The sequence below is a fragment of the Theropithecus gelada genome, chromosome 7a (assembly GCF_003255815.1).
Source record: "Theropithecus gelada isolate Dixy chromosome 7a, Tgel_1.0, whole genome shotgun sequence".
Lineage (NCBI taxonomy): Eukaryota > Metazoa > Chordata > Mammalia > Primates > Cercopithecidae > Theropithecus > Theropithecus gelada.
Genome location: NC_037674.1, coordinates 27,627,180 through 27,646,691, shown reverse-complemented (window position 1 = coordinate 27,646,691; position 19,512 = coordinate 27,627,180). Strand labels below are relative to the sequence as shown.

General features: G+C 38.4%; 1 protein-coding gene across 3 annotated transcripts in view; it reads left to right on the top strand.

Annotated features, from left to right (window-relative positions):
* MYO5A (myosin VA) overlaps positions 1 to 19,512 on the top strand; it is a 221,617-nt gene that overhangs the window by 180,282 nt on the left and 21,823 nt on the right. The window contains exons 30-35 of one of the 3 annotated variants that reach the window (XM_025389828.1): positions 1,832 to 1,932; positions 5,454 to 5,534; positions 8,564 to 8,762; positions 11,774 to 11,848; positions 13,117 to 13,210; positions 19,146 to 19,292. In XM_025389828.1, coding sequence (XP_025245613.1) covers positions 1,832 to 1,932; positions 5,454 to 5,534; positions 8,564 to 8,762; positions 11,774 to 11,848; positions 13,117 to 13,210; positions 19,146 to 19,292 — 697 coding nt within the window. The remainder of the gene's footprint in view (positions 1 to 1,831; positions 1,933 to 5,453; positions 5,535 to 8,563; positions 8,763 to 11,773; positions 11,849 to 13,116; positions 13,211 to 19,145; positions 19,293 to 19,512) is intronic. The other 2 variants (XM_025389829.1, XM_025389830.1) reach the window with 2 other exon arrangements.

The following is a 19,512-nucleotide window of genomic DNA, read 5'->3' as shown; positions in this document are numbered from 1 at the left end:
TCTCTTTATACTGAGTGACAGATATTGCTGTGATTTTCCTATATAGCAAAACCCTTTTAGAACTTCTGGTCACAGGCTTGAGAGAGACAAAGTTTGAGCAGTGAGTCAGGAACTTCCTAAATGCTGTAGCCCAAGTCTGAACCCATTCCCCAAGTGCCACTTTTTAGCTAAGGTAGGCAGAATGAGGGAAGAACTTACTACCCAGGAGAGAAGCATACTAAGAAAGCTTTCTTGTCTTGAATTAGCTAATTTGATCAAGTTACCTCATTTGCTAAAAGTTCAAAACCATACCGTGTAAGTCCTGAGACATCAGAGCACACAGATAGCATTATTTGATGTAAACAATCAGGTCTTTGAAAGTTATTACTTATGGGTCTTAAAAATCTGAGTATGGCCCTTTATAAAACAGAAAGATTTTATTCCTTTCAGAGAAAGAGAAAAAAGAAACTCTCTGTAAAACAGGTACTAAAATATTTATAAAATATAGCTAAAAAAATTATGTGGTATTAATGGGAAAGATTTTTAAAATTCAGTAAAATCTAAACTATGTATTAGTATATTTTGTGAAATTATAGTTGGTCTTCTCAGAGGAAGCATTTACAAACTTACAAAAGGAATAACATTAAGAGAAAAGTGGTATTTTTTTTTGAAGGATTTTTAAAATGCACGTTGAAATTCAGACACAAGCATTTGTAAGTCTCTAGTTGGCATTAAAGTTATCTTGGAACTTGTCTTTAAGATCATGGTATTTGAAGTGTATTTTATTAAGTCTGTTTCATTGCAAGGCCTGAGCTTACTTAGATCATGTTTACTAAAGAATCAGACGTATACTATTTAGACAAATATGTGGTCCAAAAGCTTTTGAGTTGAATTTTATGTGGAAATGTTTCCATTTAATCAAAGCCATTGGGTTCTGAAGTATATTATTTTTTAGAGGCTACAGAGCAGGGATTCTTTCTTTGCTTTAAGTTCTGGGATACATGTACTGAATGTGCAGGTTTGTTACATAGGTATACATGTTCCATGGTGGTTTGCACAGCAGTGATTCTTATCTCTTACTCTTGTCTGGAAAGATAGAGTAGCTGAATAGAAGATTTTGAACTTACATTGGTTGTCAGACAGATTTGACTAAAAGGAGAAAATTAAAAAGAAAAAATGTTGGCAAAAAAGTTATTTTTATATAAAATCATTAATAATTCTGACCTGCCAGATGTTTATTTCAAAAGCTTAAGTACTATGTTATATTATACTAGAGGAAAAAAGAACTGAAGTTGAGAAAAAAAACCTTAATTTTGCTGAAGCATATAATCTGAATACTACCTTCTTTTTCTGAGTTTTTAATGAAAAAGTGAACTTTATGTTAAACTTTCATTGTTTTTTTGGGGCATCTGCTTCATTGTAACTAGTCAAAAAGTAGTAGAAAGAATGGCTTTGTACATTCCATTAAATTGGTGCCTTGTTATTTTTCTAATGCTGTATATATACTATATTATATACTTTATAAAAATTATATATATTTTTTCACATAATGTAAAACACATATATGGCCCATCAGTGATTTTATTTACAGGGCTGTGGCACTCTAGAATCTTCCCACCTTTGTAGTAGAGTGCTAGTGTTTCTCAGGAGAAAAACTGAAGGTACCTTTCTCTTAACTACCTGGGCCAAACTCCCCTCTGCAGTTACATGAGGTTGGGGCTGATGCTTTGGTGGGTCACAGGTGTGGTGGAGCACATAACCCCTGCCCCCCAATTATACCAAATAAATGTGTTATATGTCCACAGCTTTTGAGTTGAATCTTAATGCATAAGTGTGTTATTTCCCCCCTCAGAATACAATGACAGATTCCACAATACTTTTGGAAGATGTACAAAAAATGAAAGATAAAGGTGAAATAGCACAAGCATACATTGGTTTGAAAGAAACAAACAGGTAAGTTGATCCTTCTTTTATTCATTTTGGTTTAACTGTATTGATCTTTAGCCTTCAAGCCAGCCTCTTGCACAGTAAAAGTGTGTATACATTCCTTTATATTAGACATTAATTGGCCTTCAAAGGGAATCCAAGGTTTCCAATGTATTTCTAGTTAAGATCTTCATTTATAATATAAGGTAATAGTATTGACAAAAGGTGTCAGGGAAAATATGCTTTAAATCAAAGGAAGATTTTTAAAATATTTAATGTCTTAGCTTTAAGGGGCTGCCTTGTGAAGAAAACCACTTGCTCAGGTTGTACTGTCTTAGGTAGTCACTATCATTTGTTATTCAGGATGGTTATTTGTGAAGGTTTGTAGGGGCAACTGCAGTTTTCAATAGTTGAAACTTAGAGTGAAGAGGAGTGATGAGGTATCTGGAATCACTTGGTGTTGGCCATGTAACTCTAAAAGGGCACCATGACTTCTAGGATAGGAGAATGAAGGCTCATATCTGGAATTCCCCTTGGCCTTACTACCACCCTCCTTTCCAGCAAAGCCTTAGTCTATTGGTCTAGGTCTCTTGATGGATAGTTTCAGGATTGGTAAGCATAAATACTTTATAAACTGAAGAATATTGCCATACAAAAAGTAAGGTGCAGTCAGCCCTAAATATCCATTGGATCCATATCTGTGGAGTCAACCAATGGAGAATGGAAAAAATTTTTTAAATTACATTTGTACTGAACATGTACAGACTTTTTTCTTGTTTCTTTTCTTTCTTTTTTTTTTTTTTTTTTCTTTTGAAATGGAGTTTCCCTCTTTCGCCTAGGCTGGAAGTGAAGTGGCACAATCTCAGCTCATCGCAACCTCCGCCCCCACCAGGTTCAAGCGATTTTCCTGCCTCAGCCTCCCGAGTAGCTAGGATTATAGGTGCCCACCACCACACCTGTCTAATTTTTGTATTTTTTTTTAGTAGAGACGGGGTTTTGCCACATTGGCCAGGCTGGTCCCGAACTCCAGACCTCAGGTGATCTACCTGCTTCACCCAAAGTGCTAGGATTACAGGCATGAGCCACTGTGCCCGGCCCTATCATTATTTCTTAAAACAAAACTATTTACAGAGTATTATAAGTAATCTAGAGATTACATATTATAAATTTTCAGGTATTATAAGTAATCTACAGATGATTTAAAGTATGTGGAGGATGTACGTGGTTATATGCAAATAGTATGCCATTTTATATAAGGGACTTGAACATCTGTAGATCTTGCTATCCAAGGGAGGACCTGGAACCCAATGGATATTGAAGGATGACTATACTTCTTATCTTCTTTTATGGACAAAGGTGGAGAATGCTTATAAAAGTATATGGTTAAACTTAAATTTTAATTTATCAGTGTAAATTATAAACATATGTTATATCTAAGAATGTGTTAATATAGAAAGAGCTGTATTGTCTCACACTGTTCTTCCATCCACTTAGCTATTCAATCACCAGTGTGCCTACTTCATGCCAGGCCCTGTGCCACGTACTGGGAATACAGTAATAAGCAAGATAAATGCGGTTCCTACTCTCACCGAGGTTATAGGCTGCTGGGGAGACAGCTGAGAGGGTTTGGACTTTATTCCAAAGATAATGGAATCCTCTGAAAGGTGTTAAGTAGGAGAATGGTGTGATGAGATTTGATTTTTGGAAAGCTAGCCCTGGCTGTTATGTTAGAGAATAGATTGCAGTAGAACAAAATTGAAAGCATAAAGACCAGAGAGTATGCCTGTAACCCAAGGATTATGGTGACTTGGGCTTGGCGGGTGCCAGTTAGAATTGACATAAATGGAACGTTTTGAAAGATACATAAGAAGATGAGGTCAGAAAAATGTTTGGCTTATTGGATGTGTGGGCGAGGGATAGAGAAGCCTGAAGGCGACTCCGTGGTTTCTGCTATCTTGGTTAGATGTGGTGATACCATTTTGTGATGGTGGGACTGGAGTGCGGGGAAATACACAGTGAAGGTGATCAGTAGATTTATACATACTGGATTTAAGGAGCCGGGAAAACATCCAGAGAAAGAAATATATTAGGCAGTTGAATATGTAAATCTGTAGCCAGGAGAATATGTAAATCTGTAGCTCAGTGTGTACTGAGATATAAATTTTGAAGTCATCAGAATATAATAATACAATGGAAACCATGTAAATAGATGAATTCTTTAGAGAGAGATGAACTTTCTAGATGTAAAGTAGAAGACAATGCCTAGAATTTGGGTTATGTAAACATAACAACAATATAGCAGGAGTAAGAACCTGGACTCCAGAGTCAGTGCTGGGATCCACTACTTACCATCTGTGTAACCTCTATGGGTATCTTACTTCTAAGCCTCTGTGTCTTCCTTTGCAATGTGGCAAATGATTTATGTTGGGTTACTAGGGAAACTAAATGAAATAGTACATGTGAAAGAATGTAGAACAGCATCTGACACTGAGCAAACACTCAAAAAATATTATGTTTATATTCTAAGTAGAAAATAAATGATTACTAACATTATCATAATTACTAATTACACATATTTTTAATAAGATGTGATACATCTCTAATATAGCAGTTTTTCCAGGTCTACAATTAATTTTTGACACAAAAAAGCTTTTAAAAATCATGTCATAGGCCGGGCGCGGTGGCTCAAGCCTGTAATCCCAGCACTTTGGGAGGCCGAGGCGGGTGGATCACGAGGTCAGGAGATCGAGACTATCCTGGCTAACATGGTGAAACCCCGTCTCTACTAAAAATACAAAAAACTAGCCGGGCGTGGTGGCGGGCGCCTGTAGTCTCAGCTACTTGGGAGGCTGAGGCGGGAGAATGGCGTGAACCCGGGAGGCGGAGCTTGCGGTGAGCCGAGATCACGCCATTGCACTCCAGCCTGGGAGCACAGCGAGACTCCGTCTCAAAAAAAATAAAAAATAAAAAAAAAAAATTAAAATCATGTCATAAAAGCTGAGAACCTTGGACATGTTCTGATTTATGTTACTGCTATAAGAATTTTTTAAACTGATATTTTTAATGTGGGAAATTATGTTTTATTAAGTTAAAAACATTCCTACCTAGAAGATTTAAAAATTCATTTTGAAAAATATTATGAAGTTTGCCACACAAAGACAGTAGCTGAAACTTTCGTTCTATATGTGTCATAACCTCTAATATAATATGTGATATATTAGATCACTTTGCTAGCCGAATAAAATATCAAAAACAGAACCTCTTTCTCACCTTCCAGTAGTTTCTTATTTTACAGGAAAAGTAACTCTACATCCTTGATTATTTTGCTTTAATTTCTACCCATTTACATGTGATGCTACATGTTACCATTTTTAAAAATTAACCAAAAATAATTTTTGTGGTAATGTCTTAAAGTTGTCATAATGAATAAAAACAGTCTTATTCACTTATAAAATGTTGAAATACTGTGTGCTGCTGTTGACCATCGTCACCTCATCACCATCCTCTGTCCTTTTGTGTTTTGCATTGTTGTTCCTTTTGCATGGAAGATCATCTGCTCTGGATTACCGTGAGTTGAATGAGGATGGAGAGCTGTGGCTGGTTTATGAAGGGTTAAAACAAGCCAACAGGTTATATTTGTCTCCTCAAAATGGAATGTTATTAATGTGTTGTTTTTCTTACTAACAGTGGCCTCCTGACTTTCACCTCTGTATTTCTTGTGCATTGATTGTCTTCTTGGGTAAATTAGTGTTAGTAATTGTGTTATTTGTCCAAAGCTTTTCAGTAAAACTGAGAACATTCAGCCAAACACCTTTTTTTTTTTTTTTCTTCAAACGGAGTCTCACTCTGTTGCCTGGGCTGGAGTGCAGTGGTACCATCCCAGCTTACTGCAACCTCTGCCTCCTGGGTTCAACTAATTCTCCTGCCTCAGCCTCCTGAGTAGCTGGGACCACAGGCATGCACCAACATGCCTGACGAATTTTTTGTATTTTTAATAAAGACGGGGTTTCACCATGTTGGCCAGGCTGGTCTCGAACTCCTGACCTCAGGTGATCCGCCCACCTCAGCCTCTCAAAGTACTGGGATTACAGGCATCAGCCACCACACCCGGTCCAAACACCTTTAAAAACCTTCATTGGCCAGGCATGGTGGCTCACGCCTATAATCCCAGCACTTTGGGGGGCTGAAGCCGGTGGATCACGAGGTCAGGAGATCGAGACTATCTGGCTAACACGGTAAAACCCCGTCTCTACTAAAAAAATATATTAAAAATTAGCTGGATGTGGTGGCAGGTGCCTGTAGTCCCAGCTACTCGGGAGGCTGAGGCAGGAGAATGGCGTGAACCCAGGAGGCAGAGCTTGCATTGAGCTGAGATCTCGCCACTGCACTCCAGCCTGGGCGACAGAGCAAGACTCCGTCTCAGAAAAAAAAAAAAAACCTTCACTACAAGATACTATTAAAGCTAAAATGGATTCATGGTGAATATAAGACACTCCCCTTCAGACACTAAAATTTGTGAATCTCTCTATTCCGAGAGTTAAAAGAAAAACAAAATTTTTCAGTTAGGGCACAAACTATTGGGGAAGAGATTAAGATTTATTACTTAGACAGTGGCTTCTCATATCCTATAGATAGATCTACAGGATATATGTGCCTATGGCAATGTGGCTACATTTTTTTTTTCTTTTCTTTTCTTTTTTTTGACACAGGGTCTTGTTCTGTCACCCAGGCTTGAGTGCAGTAGCATGATCACGGCTTAATTCAGCCTTGACCTCCTGGGCTCAAACGATCCTCCTGCCTCAGCCTCCTGAGTAACTGAGACCACAGGCATGTGCCACCACACTCAGCTAATTTTTTGATTTTTTGTAGAGACAGGGTCTCACTTTGTTGCCCAGGCTGGTATCAAACTCCTGGGCTCAAACAATCCTGCCTTGGCCTCCCAAAGTGTTGGGATTACAGGAGTGAGGTACTGCACCCAGCCTACGTTCTTATGTATTATTATCATGCTGTCTAAAAGCAAGATGAAATGCATGATTTGGCACTCTGTGTGGTTATTATGAAATTCAAATTTGTGAAACAGCAAATCAGGAGAGTTTTCTGCATTGCTATAGCTCAGAATAATTACCCAAATTCAACACGTTAAATATGTTCAGAGGAGAGAAAATAAAATTGAAACAGCAGCACCTTTCTAACACAGACATTCATCTACTCTAGTGATATTTGTCTTTGAACTCTCATTAAAATTCCATTTTAGTGATTAAATTTTTAAAATACTCAAATATTTGTTCAAGGGGCTTCTGCTTATTCTGCTTTGTTTGTTCTCATCATTAACTCTTGTCATTAACTTTGGGGTGTTATTGCTGCAGATCTTTTTGAAATTTTTTAATCACTAAAATATTTTTAGTCCACTGTTAACAGTTTGCTTGCAATGGCATCAGTTTTACTCAGCAGTTGGCAACCAAGGGACTGGAATAAAAGAATGTCTTTTCTTTCTTCATATTAGTTAGTTCTTAACCATAACTTTGCATTTGGAAAAGAGTGACTCTAGAAGCAGGGGTGCGTGGCAAAGGGAGGATGAGACTCTGGTGTTCTCACTGCCAATGCCTGGTCTGCTCTGTGGGCACAGCTGGCTGTATGTTTGCTTGAAGAAGCAATAACCACTTTGTTGGTCCTATTAATATTTGTGTTCTAAAACCACATCTTGTTAGGATTCTGTTTCTGATATGTACGTTTATGGGGAGAGAGAAGATGACAGATCTAAAATATGTGTAGGAAATTTCAGAACTATTTGTATGAATTTGGGTAAATCTGTATAGATAAGGCTGGAGTGGTGTTTCAGCCTTTCTGTCTTTCAGAATAGGAGTAAAATATAAAAATGGGAAACTGGTCCCACCCTCTGCCTGGAATTAGTAACTCTGTAGTTCTGAAGGCACATTTAGTTAGATTGGAAGTTTGTAATGTTGCCCTTTATAGTGCAGAGTTGTTTTGTGGCAAAGGTGTACTGTCTTTGCTAATTTATAAATGCAAATGGAAGGCAAATTAAAGCTGTTTTTTCCAACTGATTTTTTTTTTCACATCCTCATTTCCTATGACCGCTCCCCCCTTTTTTTTTTTTTTTTTTTTGAGATGAAGTTTTGCTGTTGTTGCCCAGGCTGGAGTGCAATGGTGCGATCTCAGCTTGCTGCAACCTCTGCCTCCTGGGTTCAACCAATTCTCCTGCCTCAGCCTCCTGAGTAGCTGGGATTACAGGCATGCACCACCACACCTGACTAATTTTTTCTATTTTTAGTAGAGACGGGGTTTCACTGTATTAGCCAGTCTCAAACTTGTCATCTCAGGTGATACGTCCGCCTCAGCCTCCCAAAGTGCATGAGCCACCGCACCCGGCCTCCTATGAACCTTTCAAAAGAACTAAAACTCTGCTGATTCTTAGGGCCTCTGAGAACTTTATATAATGCAGAAAGACACAAATGTGAGAGCATCCATTTCTATTTCTGCTTCTTGTTTAAGTTTCTTGACTTTAATCAAGCCAGAAGACATACAGATACTAAAGAGTATCTGCGTTTCCTACTCTTGCAAGTGAACACGATGCCTTACACCCGTTAGGCAGCGACTTGGGGCGTCATCTCCCCTTCCGACCTGTGTGTCCTCTCCACAGGCTCCTGGAATCCCAGCTCCAGTCACAGAAGAGGAGCCATGAGAATGAGGCCGAGGCCCTCCGTGGGGAGATCCAGAGCCTGAAGGAGGAGAACAACCGACAGCAGCAGCTGCTGGCCCAGAACCTGCAGCTGCCCCCAGAGGCCCGCATCGAGGCCAGCCTGCAGCACGAGATCACCCGGCTGACCAACGAAAACTTGGTAAGGAGAGCTGCTGGGTCCACATGCTCCTTAACCTGGCCTGCCCGACAGTCTAGTTTCTTTTTTATCAAACACAGGTTTTTTTCTTGCTGGAAAAACTCACCCCTCTGTATTTGTTACCCCTTTTACTCCAGCAGAGACAGAGTAAGGAAAATACGAATACTTTGGTAGGAAGGAAAAAGGCACGTGCACGAGTTCTATTTATCACAGAAGGCTGAGTGCTCTTAGACCTTCCCTGGAGGCAGACAGCCACCTGGGTGCAGGCTGGGTTTTTGATGGCCTTGAGGCTCAGGTGATCTGTTTCCTCCATTTCAGCTGCAGATCCTCTGCCATCCTAGGAGGTTTGTTATGTGATTGTCACAACTGCGACTGGGGACAGGCTTCTTTACCTTTGGTCCCCAAATAGCCACTGAGGCCATGCCAGGCTCCATCTCTAGCAGACAAGTACGGTTAGAGTTGAGGTTGAGAAAGGCGGTTGGCAAAACCAGCAGCGGTTTTTGGTTGATGCTGGGTGGAGCTCCCATGCCAGGGAGGTGTGTGTTAGGATTCAGGTTTACATATTTTCTGTTATTTTAAACAAAACTTGTATAACAAATGAGGAAATTGGTTTTTTCCTTGTCAGATTCTAAACCCTGGCATGGAGTCCGAGTTTTTTCTTTTCTTTTTTCTTTTTGCCTTGTTCCTTTTTTTTTTTGTCAAAAATATTTTCTAAAATATTTCTCTCAGTCACCTAATAACTTTTATTACAGATTTACAGTTTTTTGACAAATATATTTACTATATTAAAAATCCTTAAAAAGTGATAATTTCACATTTCTATATAAAGTCTATATTGTAGTGCTAGCCTGATTTTGAGAAAAGTTGTTTAGGATTGATGGTGATTTGTGTCTTTTTTATTTTTTTATTTTTTATTTTTTATTTTTTTTCAGATGAAGTCTCACTCTGTCACCTAGGTTGCTGGAGTGCAGTGGTGTGCTCTCAGCTCACTGCAAGCTCTGCCTCCCAGGTTCAAGTGATTCTTCTGCCTCAGCCTCCCAAGTAGCTAGGATTACAGGCATGCAACCACCATGCCTAGCTAGTTTTTTTTTTTTTTGTATATTTAGTAGAGACAGAGTTTCACCATGTTGGCCAGGTTGGTCTCGAACGCCTGTCCTCAAATGATCCACCCGCCTCAGCCTCCCAACGTGCTGGGATTACAGGCATGAGTCACCATGCCTGGAGGCTTTTTCTTTTTTTTTTTTTTTTTTTTGAGACAGAGTCTCGCTCTGTCGCCCAGGCTGGAGTGCAGTGGCCCGATCTCAGCTCACTGCAAGCTCCGCCTCCCGGGTTTACGCCATTCTCCTGCTTCAGCCTCCTGAGTAGCTGGGACTACAGGCGCCTGCCACCTCGCCCGGCTAGTTTTTTTTTTTTTTTTTTTTAGTTGAGACGGGGTTTCACCGTGTTCGCCAGGATGGTCTCCATCTCCTGACCTCGTGATCCGCCCGTCTCGGCCTCCCAAAGTGCTGGGATTACAGACTTGAGCCACCGAGCCCGGCTGTCTTTTTTAAATTAACATTTTTAATGACCTATAATAAAATAGTATGAATTTCCTCTGAAGATTTAACAATCTGAATTATCCCTCCATTACTCCATTAGTGATAATTTACATTACAAATAGTTTTCTAGTGTCATTTATTCAACTATCTTTTATATGAATTAAAAGCAAAACGCAAAGCTATTCTTTTCACAGTCTGTCTGTCTGTATGAGGCTCCACTGTGGGAATGAGGGAGGAGGGAATGAGGGAGGAGGGAATGAGGGAGGAGGGTGGGGGCGGTGTGTGGGCTTTTTCCAAAGTGACTGAAATCTCACTAATTTGTGGGGAAATTTTTCTGAATCATAAAATATTTTTGAAGTGTCATTTTACAACGCTCAAGTATATTGTTGCTTAAATTAAACTAATGATGCTTTGATGACTAAGTATTACCGAATATACTGAAAAATATAATGAGTTGATTGATTGGCATACAAATTCTGTGCTTTAAATTATTGTTTTAAAATACAAGGTGAAATCGTGAAATAAAGATGCTTCTGGGTGGCAGATTTCCAGGGTTTTTTTCACTAAGTTGGTCAGACATTTCCCTTGCAACCTTGTTTGCAATATTAATTTTCTTGGCAATTTTTCATAGCTAATACAAAAAATAGACTGAGCCCCTATATTCTAAGCTAAGAGAGCCCAGTTAATGAATTTGAGTTTGGGGAAAACTCTTTGTAGGTCAACTGCTTCTCCTGCCATTATTCTGACTACTAATTCAGGAGGATGGATTCAAACATAAGTACAGGAAATGATACACTTTTTCAAAATCATTGTTTTCTTAATCTTAATTGTGCATTTCTGTAAGAAATACTTGTGCAAGATATTAAAGCCCAGCAGGAGACCTGGGCTTAGTGTTCTTGAAACTCTACCTTGCCCACCTACCTACCACCAACACAAAACACAAAAATGATTTTTCTACCTCATCTAGTGAACAGGCTTCACAGGCCTCCCCCATGCTGTCTTTCAGCGAAGGAAGATGCACAGCTTCCCACCAGCCTCTCCAACTTCACGCGCTAACATTGCTATTATTCTCACTTTTATTATATTTGCCTCCCCTATTCTTGCCACTGCTGCTGGCAGCAAAAAAAAAAAAAAGGGTGCAGCAAATTGTGAGCATCATGCGTGGGGGAGGCTGGGAGTAAAAAGGCAGGAGATTGGAGGAGGGAAATGACAGCCTTATCTGGGCCTGCTAAGTGATGGCATCCTGGCCACAGCCTCTTTCCTTTGATCACACAAGAAACATCTGTACATGTATAATTATAATAGTCTATACTAGAAAGATAAAAGGGTAATGGAAGGTGACAAATCAGAGCCTTTCGAGTATATATAGTTTCACTATTTGTGTTTTAAAATATTTTAAAATTGATTTTGCTGAAAGATAGCATTCCCCTCAAAGACACAGACAAAAACAAATATCCATTGTGCCTGTTTTTTCAGTATTTTGAGGAATTATATGCAGATGAACCTAAGAAGTATCAATCATATCGGATTTCCCTTTACAAGCGGATGATTGTATGTAAAACCATAGTGCTTTTCCACTGTCTTCCTCGCTACTTCTAGCCCTCTGTAACTGAAGAGCACACCGCTGCCTGCCCCCTCCCAGGAAGTCTCTTCAAATTTTTCACGAAACCTGTTTCTCCCCACAGCTGTCTTTTAGCCAGTGGTGTCACCTCTATCAGTGTCCTGAGTCCATTGTTATGTTTGGTTTGTTATTAACACTAGGCTTACAGTGTGATGGAAGCAAAATGTGATTTGAAACATCACGTAAAATCCAAGAAGCACAACTTAACACTTTGAAGAGATAGCAACTATTCCCTTGAATGGTTGGCCTAGTAGCTAAATCTACTCCTGTCTAAACTGGAAAATGAATATTTGTATTTGGAATGCCTTTCTTCTCCATAATCTGAATAAAAACCACACGCATCATTGCTGACTCATAGCCCTTCTAAGCTCTTTCTGAGCCTTCTGTTGTCCACTTTCTTTTTGATTATTGAGTTTTTAACCATGCCTGTCATTTGAGCAAATTCTTTATTAAATAGCCAATAATCATGGACTTTTTTTAACCTTCCTCCTTAAGTGTACTGCTTTTGTTTCTCTTTTTGCATAAAGCATTCATAAATACCCCTTTCTTCTGTATAAGCAAAATTATATCACCTGCAAGATTTTATAGATGCCTTATGCCACTTGCCACTTTGGTCCTAGGTAAACAGACCACTCTTTATCCTGTTCTTTGTGATTATTTTTTTCAACTTAACTTTTAATTCCCAAAACTTCTGAACTCTTCTTAAGTTTCAAGGCTACTCTTAGAATCTCATAGGGTGGCTCTCATAGAGACAGTGCTTCACACATGGGGAGTGTCAGTTCCTACCTAAGTTCAACCATTCTTCTCACAGACCTTTTGTGCATTCATGAAAATTTATTTTTGCCTAGTCAGTCTTCCTTTAAAAAAAAAACATTCTACTGGAATAACAATACATTTTACAAAGCATTCAGTTGATTTTCCCACATGGAGTCTACTGGAAAGACTCCGCGGTGAGCCTGCTGTCCATCACGCTGTAAAGGATTTTACTGCGTTGTATATTTTAACATATGGCTTTTATTGTAGCTGCATTTCCCATGCCTGCCAGTTTTAGCCAGGTGGTGGCTCCACCAACGAGCTTTTCTGGAGCTTTTATGTAAAACTAACAGTGTTGTTTCTGTGATATGTGTCTGTTTTCCCTTGATGCATTTTAGAAGACCTGCTTCAATCTTTCTGATATATTTCTCTTTTGGATCTTTAGGATTTGATGGAACAACTTGAAAAACAGGATAAGACGGTCCGTAAACTGAAAAAGCAATTGAAAGTATTTGCCAAAAAAATTGGTGAACTAGAAGGTATTTAAACATGTTTTTATGACAGTTGCTGAGTCTTGGTTTGAGTCTTGGCCTAAAGACTAGTCTTTAGGCTATATAAGTGGCCTAATGAGGTTTGCATGCAAATATTAGGGATAATAACAAAATAGGACTTTTGGCAAACCTAACCTCTGTCAAGTAGAATTTTACATTTTTAGATGAAGAAAAGTGTTCTTTTTCATGGTAGTAATAATTTACAGATTTTACTCTGTAAGCATCTAATGAATATCTTCTATATGCCAGACAATGTGCTAGGCAGTATAGCATAGGAGTTAAGAATGTGGATTCTGGAGTCAAGCTTCTTGGGTTCAAATCCTAGCTCTTCTACTTATTAATCATATGATATTGGCCAAGTTTCTGAACCTCTGTATGCCTCTACTTTCCCATCTGTTAAATTAGAAAGATAATAGCATCTATCTGACATGGTTTATAAGGATTGAATGAGCTATTAGGTTGGTCCAAAGGCAATTACTTTTAATGGCAGAAACCGCAAATGCCTTTGCATCAACCTAATAAGTATATTACACTTAGAAGAGTTATCAACACATAGTAAAAATGCTTCATGCGACTTAGTTATTAGTTACTACTATTCTTAGTATTAGGGATACTAAGATTAGTATGACAGAGTCTGTCCTCAAAGAACTTACAGTCTAATGGGGGAAAAAAAGAGAAGTAAAAAAGAAAAATATAAATTATGATAAAGAAATAAGATTTTAAAAAACATCTCATGATTTCTATATGATGAAGATGAAAAAACTCCTTGAGAAATAACCAAATATCAGTTGTTGTTATTATTTATATAGAAATGAATCTCATCTTTTCTATTAGTGTGTTTATTTGTTAAGAGTTATAGGTACAGGGATCTAGCAGTGAACAAGACTAAAGCCAAACTCTTTTTTTTTTTTTTTTTTTTGAGACAGAGTCTTACTCTGTCGCTGAGGCTGGAGTGCAGTGGTGCAATCTCGGCTCACTGCAACCTTTGCTTTCTGGGTTCAAGCAATTCTTCTGCCTCAGCCTCCTGAGTAGCTGGGATTACAGGTGCATGCCACCATGCCCAGCTAATTTTTGTATTTTTAGTAGAGACAGGGTTTCACCGTGTTGACCAGGCTGATCTCAAATTCTGACCTCGTGATCCACCCACCTCAGCCTCCCAAAGTGCTGGGATTATAGGTGTGAGCCACTGCTCCCAGCCTAAAGCCAAATTTTAAGGTTATTTCAGTGTTCTCACTGCTTAAGGGATTTTGAGACACTTTTTGGAATTGCCTTCAAACCTGTGTGAAATGTTGATCATTTTCTCTCATTGTCATTCTGCATCTAATTCTTGCTTGGTTCAAACAGTGAAGATTCCCCATCACTGAGGATGTTCAAAAGAATCTATCATGATTAACTCTAAGTGTGGTTTTCATTCCTCCAACATACCAGGCCTTGTCATAATTGCTCCTTCTGTTTGGTCATCCTGCTTCTCCTGGTTAAGTCCTGCTCAGCCTTTGAGACCAGAGTCATATGTCACATCCTCAAGAGCAGCCTTTCCTGATTACCCAGACAGACGTTATGATTCTGCTCTCCGTGTACCACAGTTTGGCTGACATCTTTTATGGTCTTCAATATGTCATATTTTTAGCAATTTTTCTGTTTGAATTACTGGCTTCCATAATAGACTCTGAGCTTCCTGAGCATAGGAAACATCTCTATTTCCCTTGGTTTTCACAGCACCTAGCATAGTGTCGACCTATCTCATAGTCATTCCATAAATGTTTGTTGAGTGAATGAGTAAGTTTCAGAAATATTTATAACATGGCAACATCGACATTTACTTTGTAAAGGATATTACTCTGTTGGATGTACAAATATTGAAATATTTGTTTAGAAATCAGAAAGATTATTTTATAGTCATACTTTATATATAATCCTTTAGCATTATGTGAGTCATGTATTACATTAAAATTTGAGCCTCTAAATCACACAATCTCACACAAGCTATAATGTCTATTAGCAGAACTTAAAAATCTTTATTCAGAGAACTGTTTGCACTTTGCACTAATTATATCATGAGATGATAATCAGACAGCAGAGTATTTGCTTGAAAAAAACAGATTTTAAGTGTATTGACATGTGAGATTCTTTTTTTGTTCAACTCCTAATGATTCCTTTGCCATACTTTAGTAAATTTTGATAAACAGAAAAGCCATTCATTATTTTACATAATTTTTTATTAGTTTTTTTGATATGTATATTTTTAATTGAAGAGACAGGTTAGACTATTTTAAGATATTACTACTCTTAAGCCATTGTCAGTCAGAAATCAACCTCATCATTTAAACTATCCAGATAGCTATAAAGCTATCAGTAGCATTTGAGAATAGCAATTCATAGATCAAACAAACATTATAATAGTTCTTAAGAAGAGTTACATTTTGAGTTAAGTGATACATATCTAGAGGATGAAATGAAATAGATTTATGTGACTTGGGCACTTGCTGAGTGCAGTGTCCCTGCTTCTACCCCAAATGAAGAGAATCAAGGTGATACTTTTCATCCTCGTATGTCCCTGTTACACAGAAAGTATGGCCACCTTCTAATAACTAAACGTTGTTTTATACTTTTCTTTAAATGTATTGCAATACACTTAAATCCTTTTGGTTTAAAATAGCACAACTCTTGCCTCCTCCTACAAACTACATTTAATTAAGGAGGCTTTTTAAAAAACCAACAGAGACTTTTAAAAAAATGCTAGCATGTATAATTTTTTAGCAGAAACTATATAGCTAAATGAAGAGAGTTTCAAACTTTAGTCTGCTTTGTGCTATATTGTCATCCATCTTAATATTCATAGAATCAAGAAATTAAGACCTGAAGGGATTCTAGAAATTAATTATTTCATAAGAGGAAAAAACTAAGGCCTGTAAGTGACCCATGTCTGCAGCAGGTGAGATGGCAGGACTAGAACACACACCTTCTGAGGGCCACTGATTTCTCTCCTTTGTGTCAGATTTTCCCACAGAAATTTTCTGCTGTTAGGAATTTATCTGATTGTCTCAGACTTGAGATGAAGATCTTCCTGGTGCCAAACTAAAGTAAATTTTTTTAAAACTTTCCAATTTTCTTTCCTTTTTGAGGACAAAATGGTTCCCTCAAGTTTATAAAGAATATAGAAAATGAAACTAGAGTCTTGGTTCAGGCCTTCCTAGAAGAATTGATCACTGGGCTCCTCAGTCCCTTTGTGCTGCTATAACAAAGTACTTGAGACTGGGTGATTTATAAAGAACAGAAATTTATTTCTCAGAGTTCTGAAGGATCAAGGCACTGGCAAGTTCGGAGGATCTGGTTTCTGCTTCCAAGACGGCAGGTGCCTTGTTGCTGGATCCTCCGAAGGGGACGAATGCTGTGTTCTTACATGGCAGAAGGCAGAAAGGCAAAGGGCTTAGCTAGTTGCGTATTTATTTATTTATTTATTTTGGAGGTGGAGTTTTGCTTTCATCACCCAGGCTGGAGTGCAGTGGTGTGATCTCGGCTCACTGCAACCTCTGCCTCCCAGGTTCAAGCGATTCTCCTGCCTCAGCCTCCCAAGTAGCTGGGATTACAGGCATGTACCACCATGCCTGGCTAACTTTTTTTTATTTTTAGTAGAGATGGGGTTTCTCCATGTTGGTTAGGGTGGTCTTGAACTTCTGAACTCAGGTGATCTGCCTGCCTTGGACTCCCAAAGTCCTGGGATTACAGGCATGAGTCACTGTGCCTGGCCAACATTTTATTTTAATTAGTGGATAATACTGCTAAACCAATCAAGGTTATGTTGAACTGACATCTATATTTCATTTGTGAGCTTTGCAAAGACTTAAGTCCCTAGGGAGAATTCAGAGGCAGAGAGAAAATTTTTAATGAGAGTATGGTAAATTTTATCTGACATTTTTATACAGCACCAAAAATGTCCTGGTTAGAGATTTTGCAAAAGGAAAGCTTCCTTTTAAAACATAACTTTCTTAGTAAAAGTATCCATCGTATTTCACAAATTCTGAGAGGCACAGTGTTTCTCATTTTAACATCTCTGAAATTGGGGTGTATCTTACAATTGTTGATGGATTATAGTTTAGTTGGCAATTTTTTTTAGTGTTACATAAAATACTGTATTTCATAACCGATAGCATCAAAGATTTGATAAATCAGTAGGTTTAAAATATGCTCTTTGGGTTACATGGAGTCCAAATATGTGCATTTATTGATAAACCTGGTGTGTTGAACTTGTTTTCTCCCAGTTTCCCCTTTTGGAATTGTACATGCAGCTTAAAGTTACTAGTGGCATAGATGGCAGGGGTTTTATTATTTTGTTTTTTACACGCAGCTGCAGGTTTATGATCTGTAGAGGCCACCGTGTGCTGCTTCAGAGGTCCTTGTGGTATTATGTTTAAACTGACACCAGAAATTACGTAAAACCAAATAGCTTGAGTCTCCTCTTCTCTTGTATGGAAGAATACACTTCAGAGTTAGTCCCGTGGCTTTCATACTGGATCATGCATATGAAAAACTAGATTATGGGAGATGGCCATAGCCCTGATCTGTCCAATCACAATCTGACCACTCTTTAGATATCATAGTGTTGCTGGATGGTGGTGACTTCACCTAAACCAGATTTTCAGCGCTGATAGTCCCAGTGTGTGCTGCTGCAGCATGAGGTGGACGGTGTGTCACCAGGCTCCGTGCCACATAAGCAAGAGCACTGGCAGGTACTGATGTTCTCTGTGATAACCTCTTCCTGCGGGACCGGCTTCTCAGAACTAACCCAGGAAATTACCCAGAGTGGCACAAGAAGCACTACTGACACCTCGTGGAGTCAGCAATATTAAACTTTCTAATGTTTTTGCATCTGATCTGCATTTTGTTTGAGAGCTATCTCAGAACTCAAACTTAATCTGCCCTTAAACAAATCTCTTAACCACTCTCCCTCCCTGTAGATAAAAGGGTAAAAAACCTGGTTACTAGCCTGTATCTCCACAGCGGCTGTGATAACTCATATGTCCCTTTACTTTTCGTTAGATTTCCCACTCAAGTCTCAATTTTGAGATGAAATTGGAGACCTTTTTTTTGAACCGTTAGCATAATTCTTCTCTAGCTGCTGCCCTTGACAATAGTGACTGTCTTTAACATCTGAAAGCATTGTAAACCAGTGGTTGTACTTCATTGATTGCAATTTCATAAGTAGAATTTTTAACATTCTATTAAAAAGAAATAAAAAATAATAACATTTAGGAAATCATACTACATAGAGATAGTTTATGTGTTCATGATTTCTCTGGGAATGTGGGTGGCAGGAGAAAATTAGGTCTTTGCCATATGAGTCCTTTGTGAAAAATAATACATTTTGGACCAAGTGGTATGAAGAAACACTCTTCTACCAGCTATCTGTATGTGTTTTGAACTGATTGTAATAATACATTTAAAGTAAATATTCTTGTGCTTTTAATGACTAAAGTCATTGAGCCAAGAGCAAGGGGGAATTGTTTCTGCTCCTTCTGCCCCTTTGTAGGATACTGATTGTTCCTCCTGTGAATTAAAGTCAAAATATGTTTAATCATTTCTGATTAGTATCAATTAATTAACAAATCTGTTAAACCACTTACTTTTTGGACATTTAATCTTATTAAAAAGTAAACCTTATTACATAAAAAAGGTTTTGGATCATGTAAGGTTATTTGATGTTAATTTACAGTTAGGCAGGTGTGGCTTTCAGAGTAAGATTACCATATAATTTTGCCATCTGTTCACCCAATTTTAACGAAAAAAAATGAAGAGGAGGCAATTAAGTGGCAAATATGGCAAGTTTCAGTTGTTGTAGAATGCATTCAAAATTATAGGAACTTGGAGACCTCTCATGTTTTTTATATGGAAAACATTTTCTTCTCCTTTCTTACTTCTCATAAAGTGGGCCAGATGGAGAACATATCCCCAGGACAGATCATTGATGAACCCATTCGACCAGTCAACATTCCCAGGAAAGAAAAGGATTTCCAAGGAATGCTGGAATACAAGAAGGAGGATGAGCAAAAACTTGTTAAGAACCTGATTCTGGGCAAGTATTTTCTGCATTGGGTAAAAGTTCCTCTGGCACATGGGTCAATGGTGGGAAAAACTAGTCTCTAATTTTTGAGATATTCAGCATAGGTTTCATTAGACATCATCATGTACCATGTATTCTAGTGTTGCAGTAGTGTTCTGACCACACCAAGCACTTTCAGTCCAACTGCAGGGACACATGCCTCAGACCCACCTACAAGGATTGCTCAAGATCA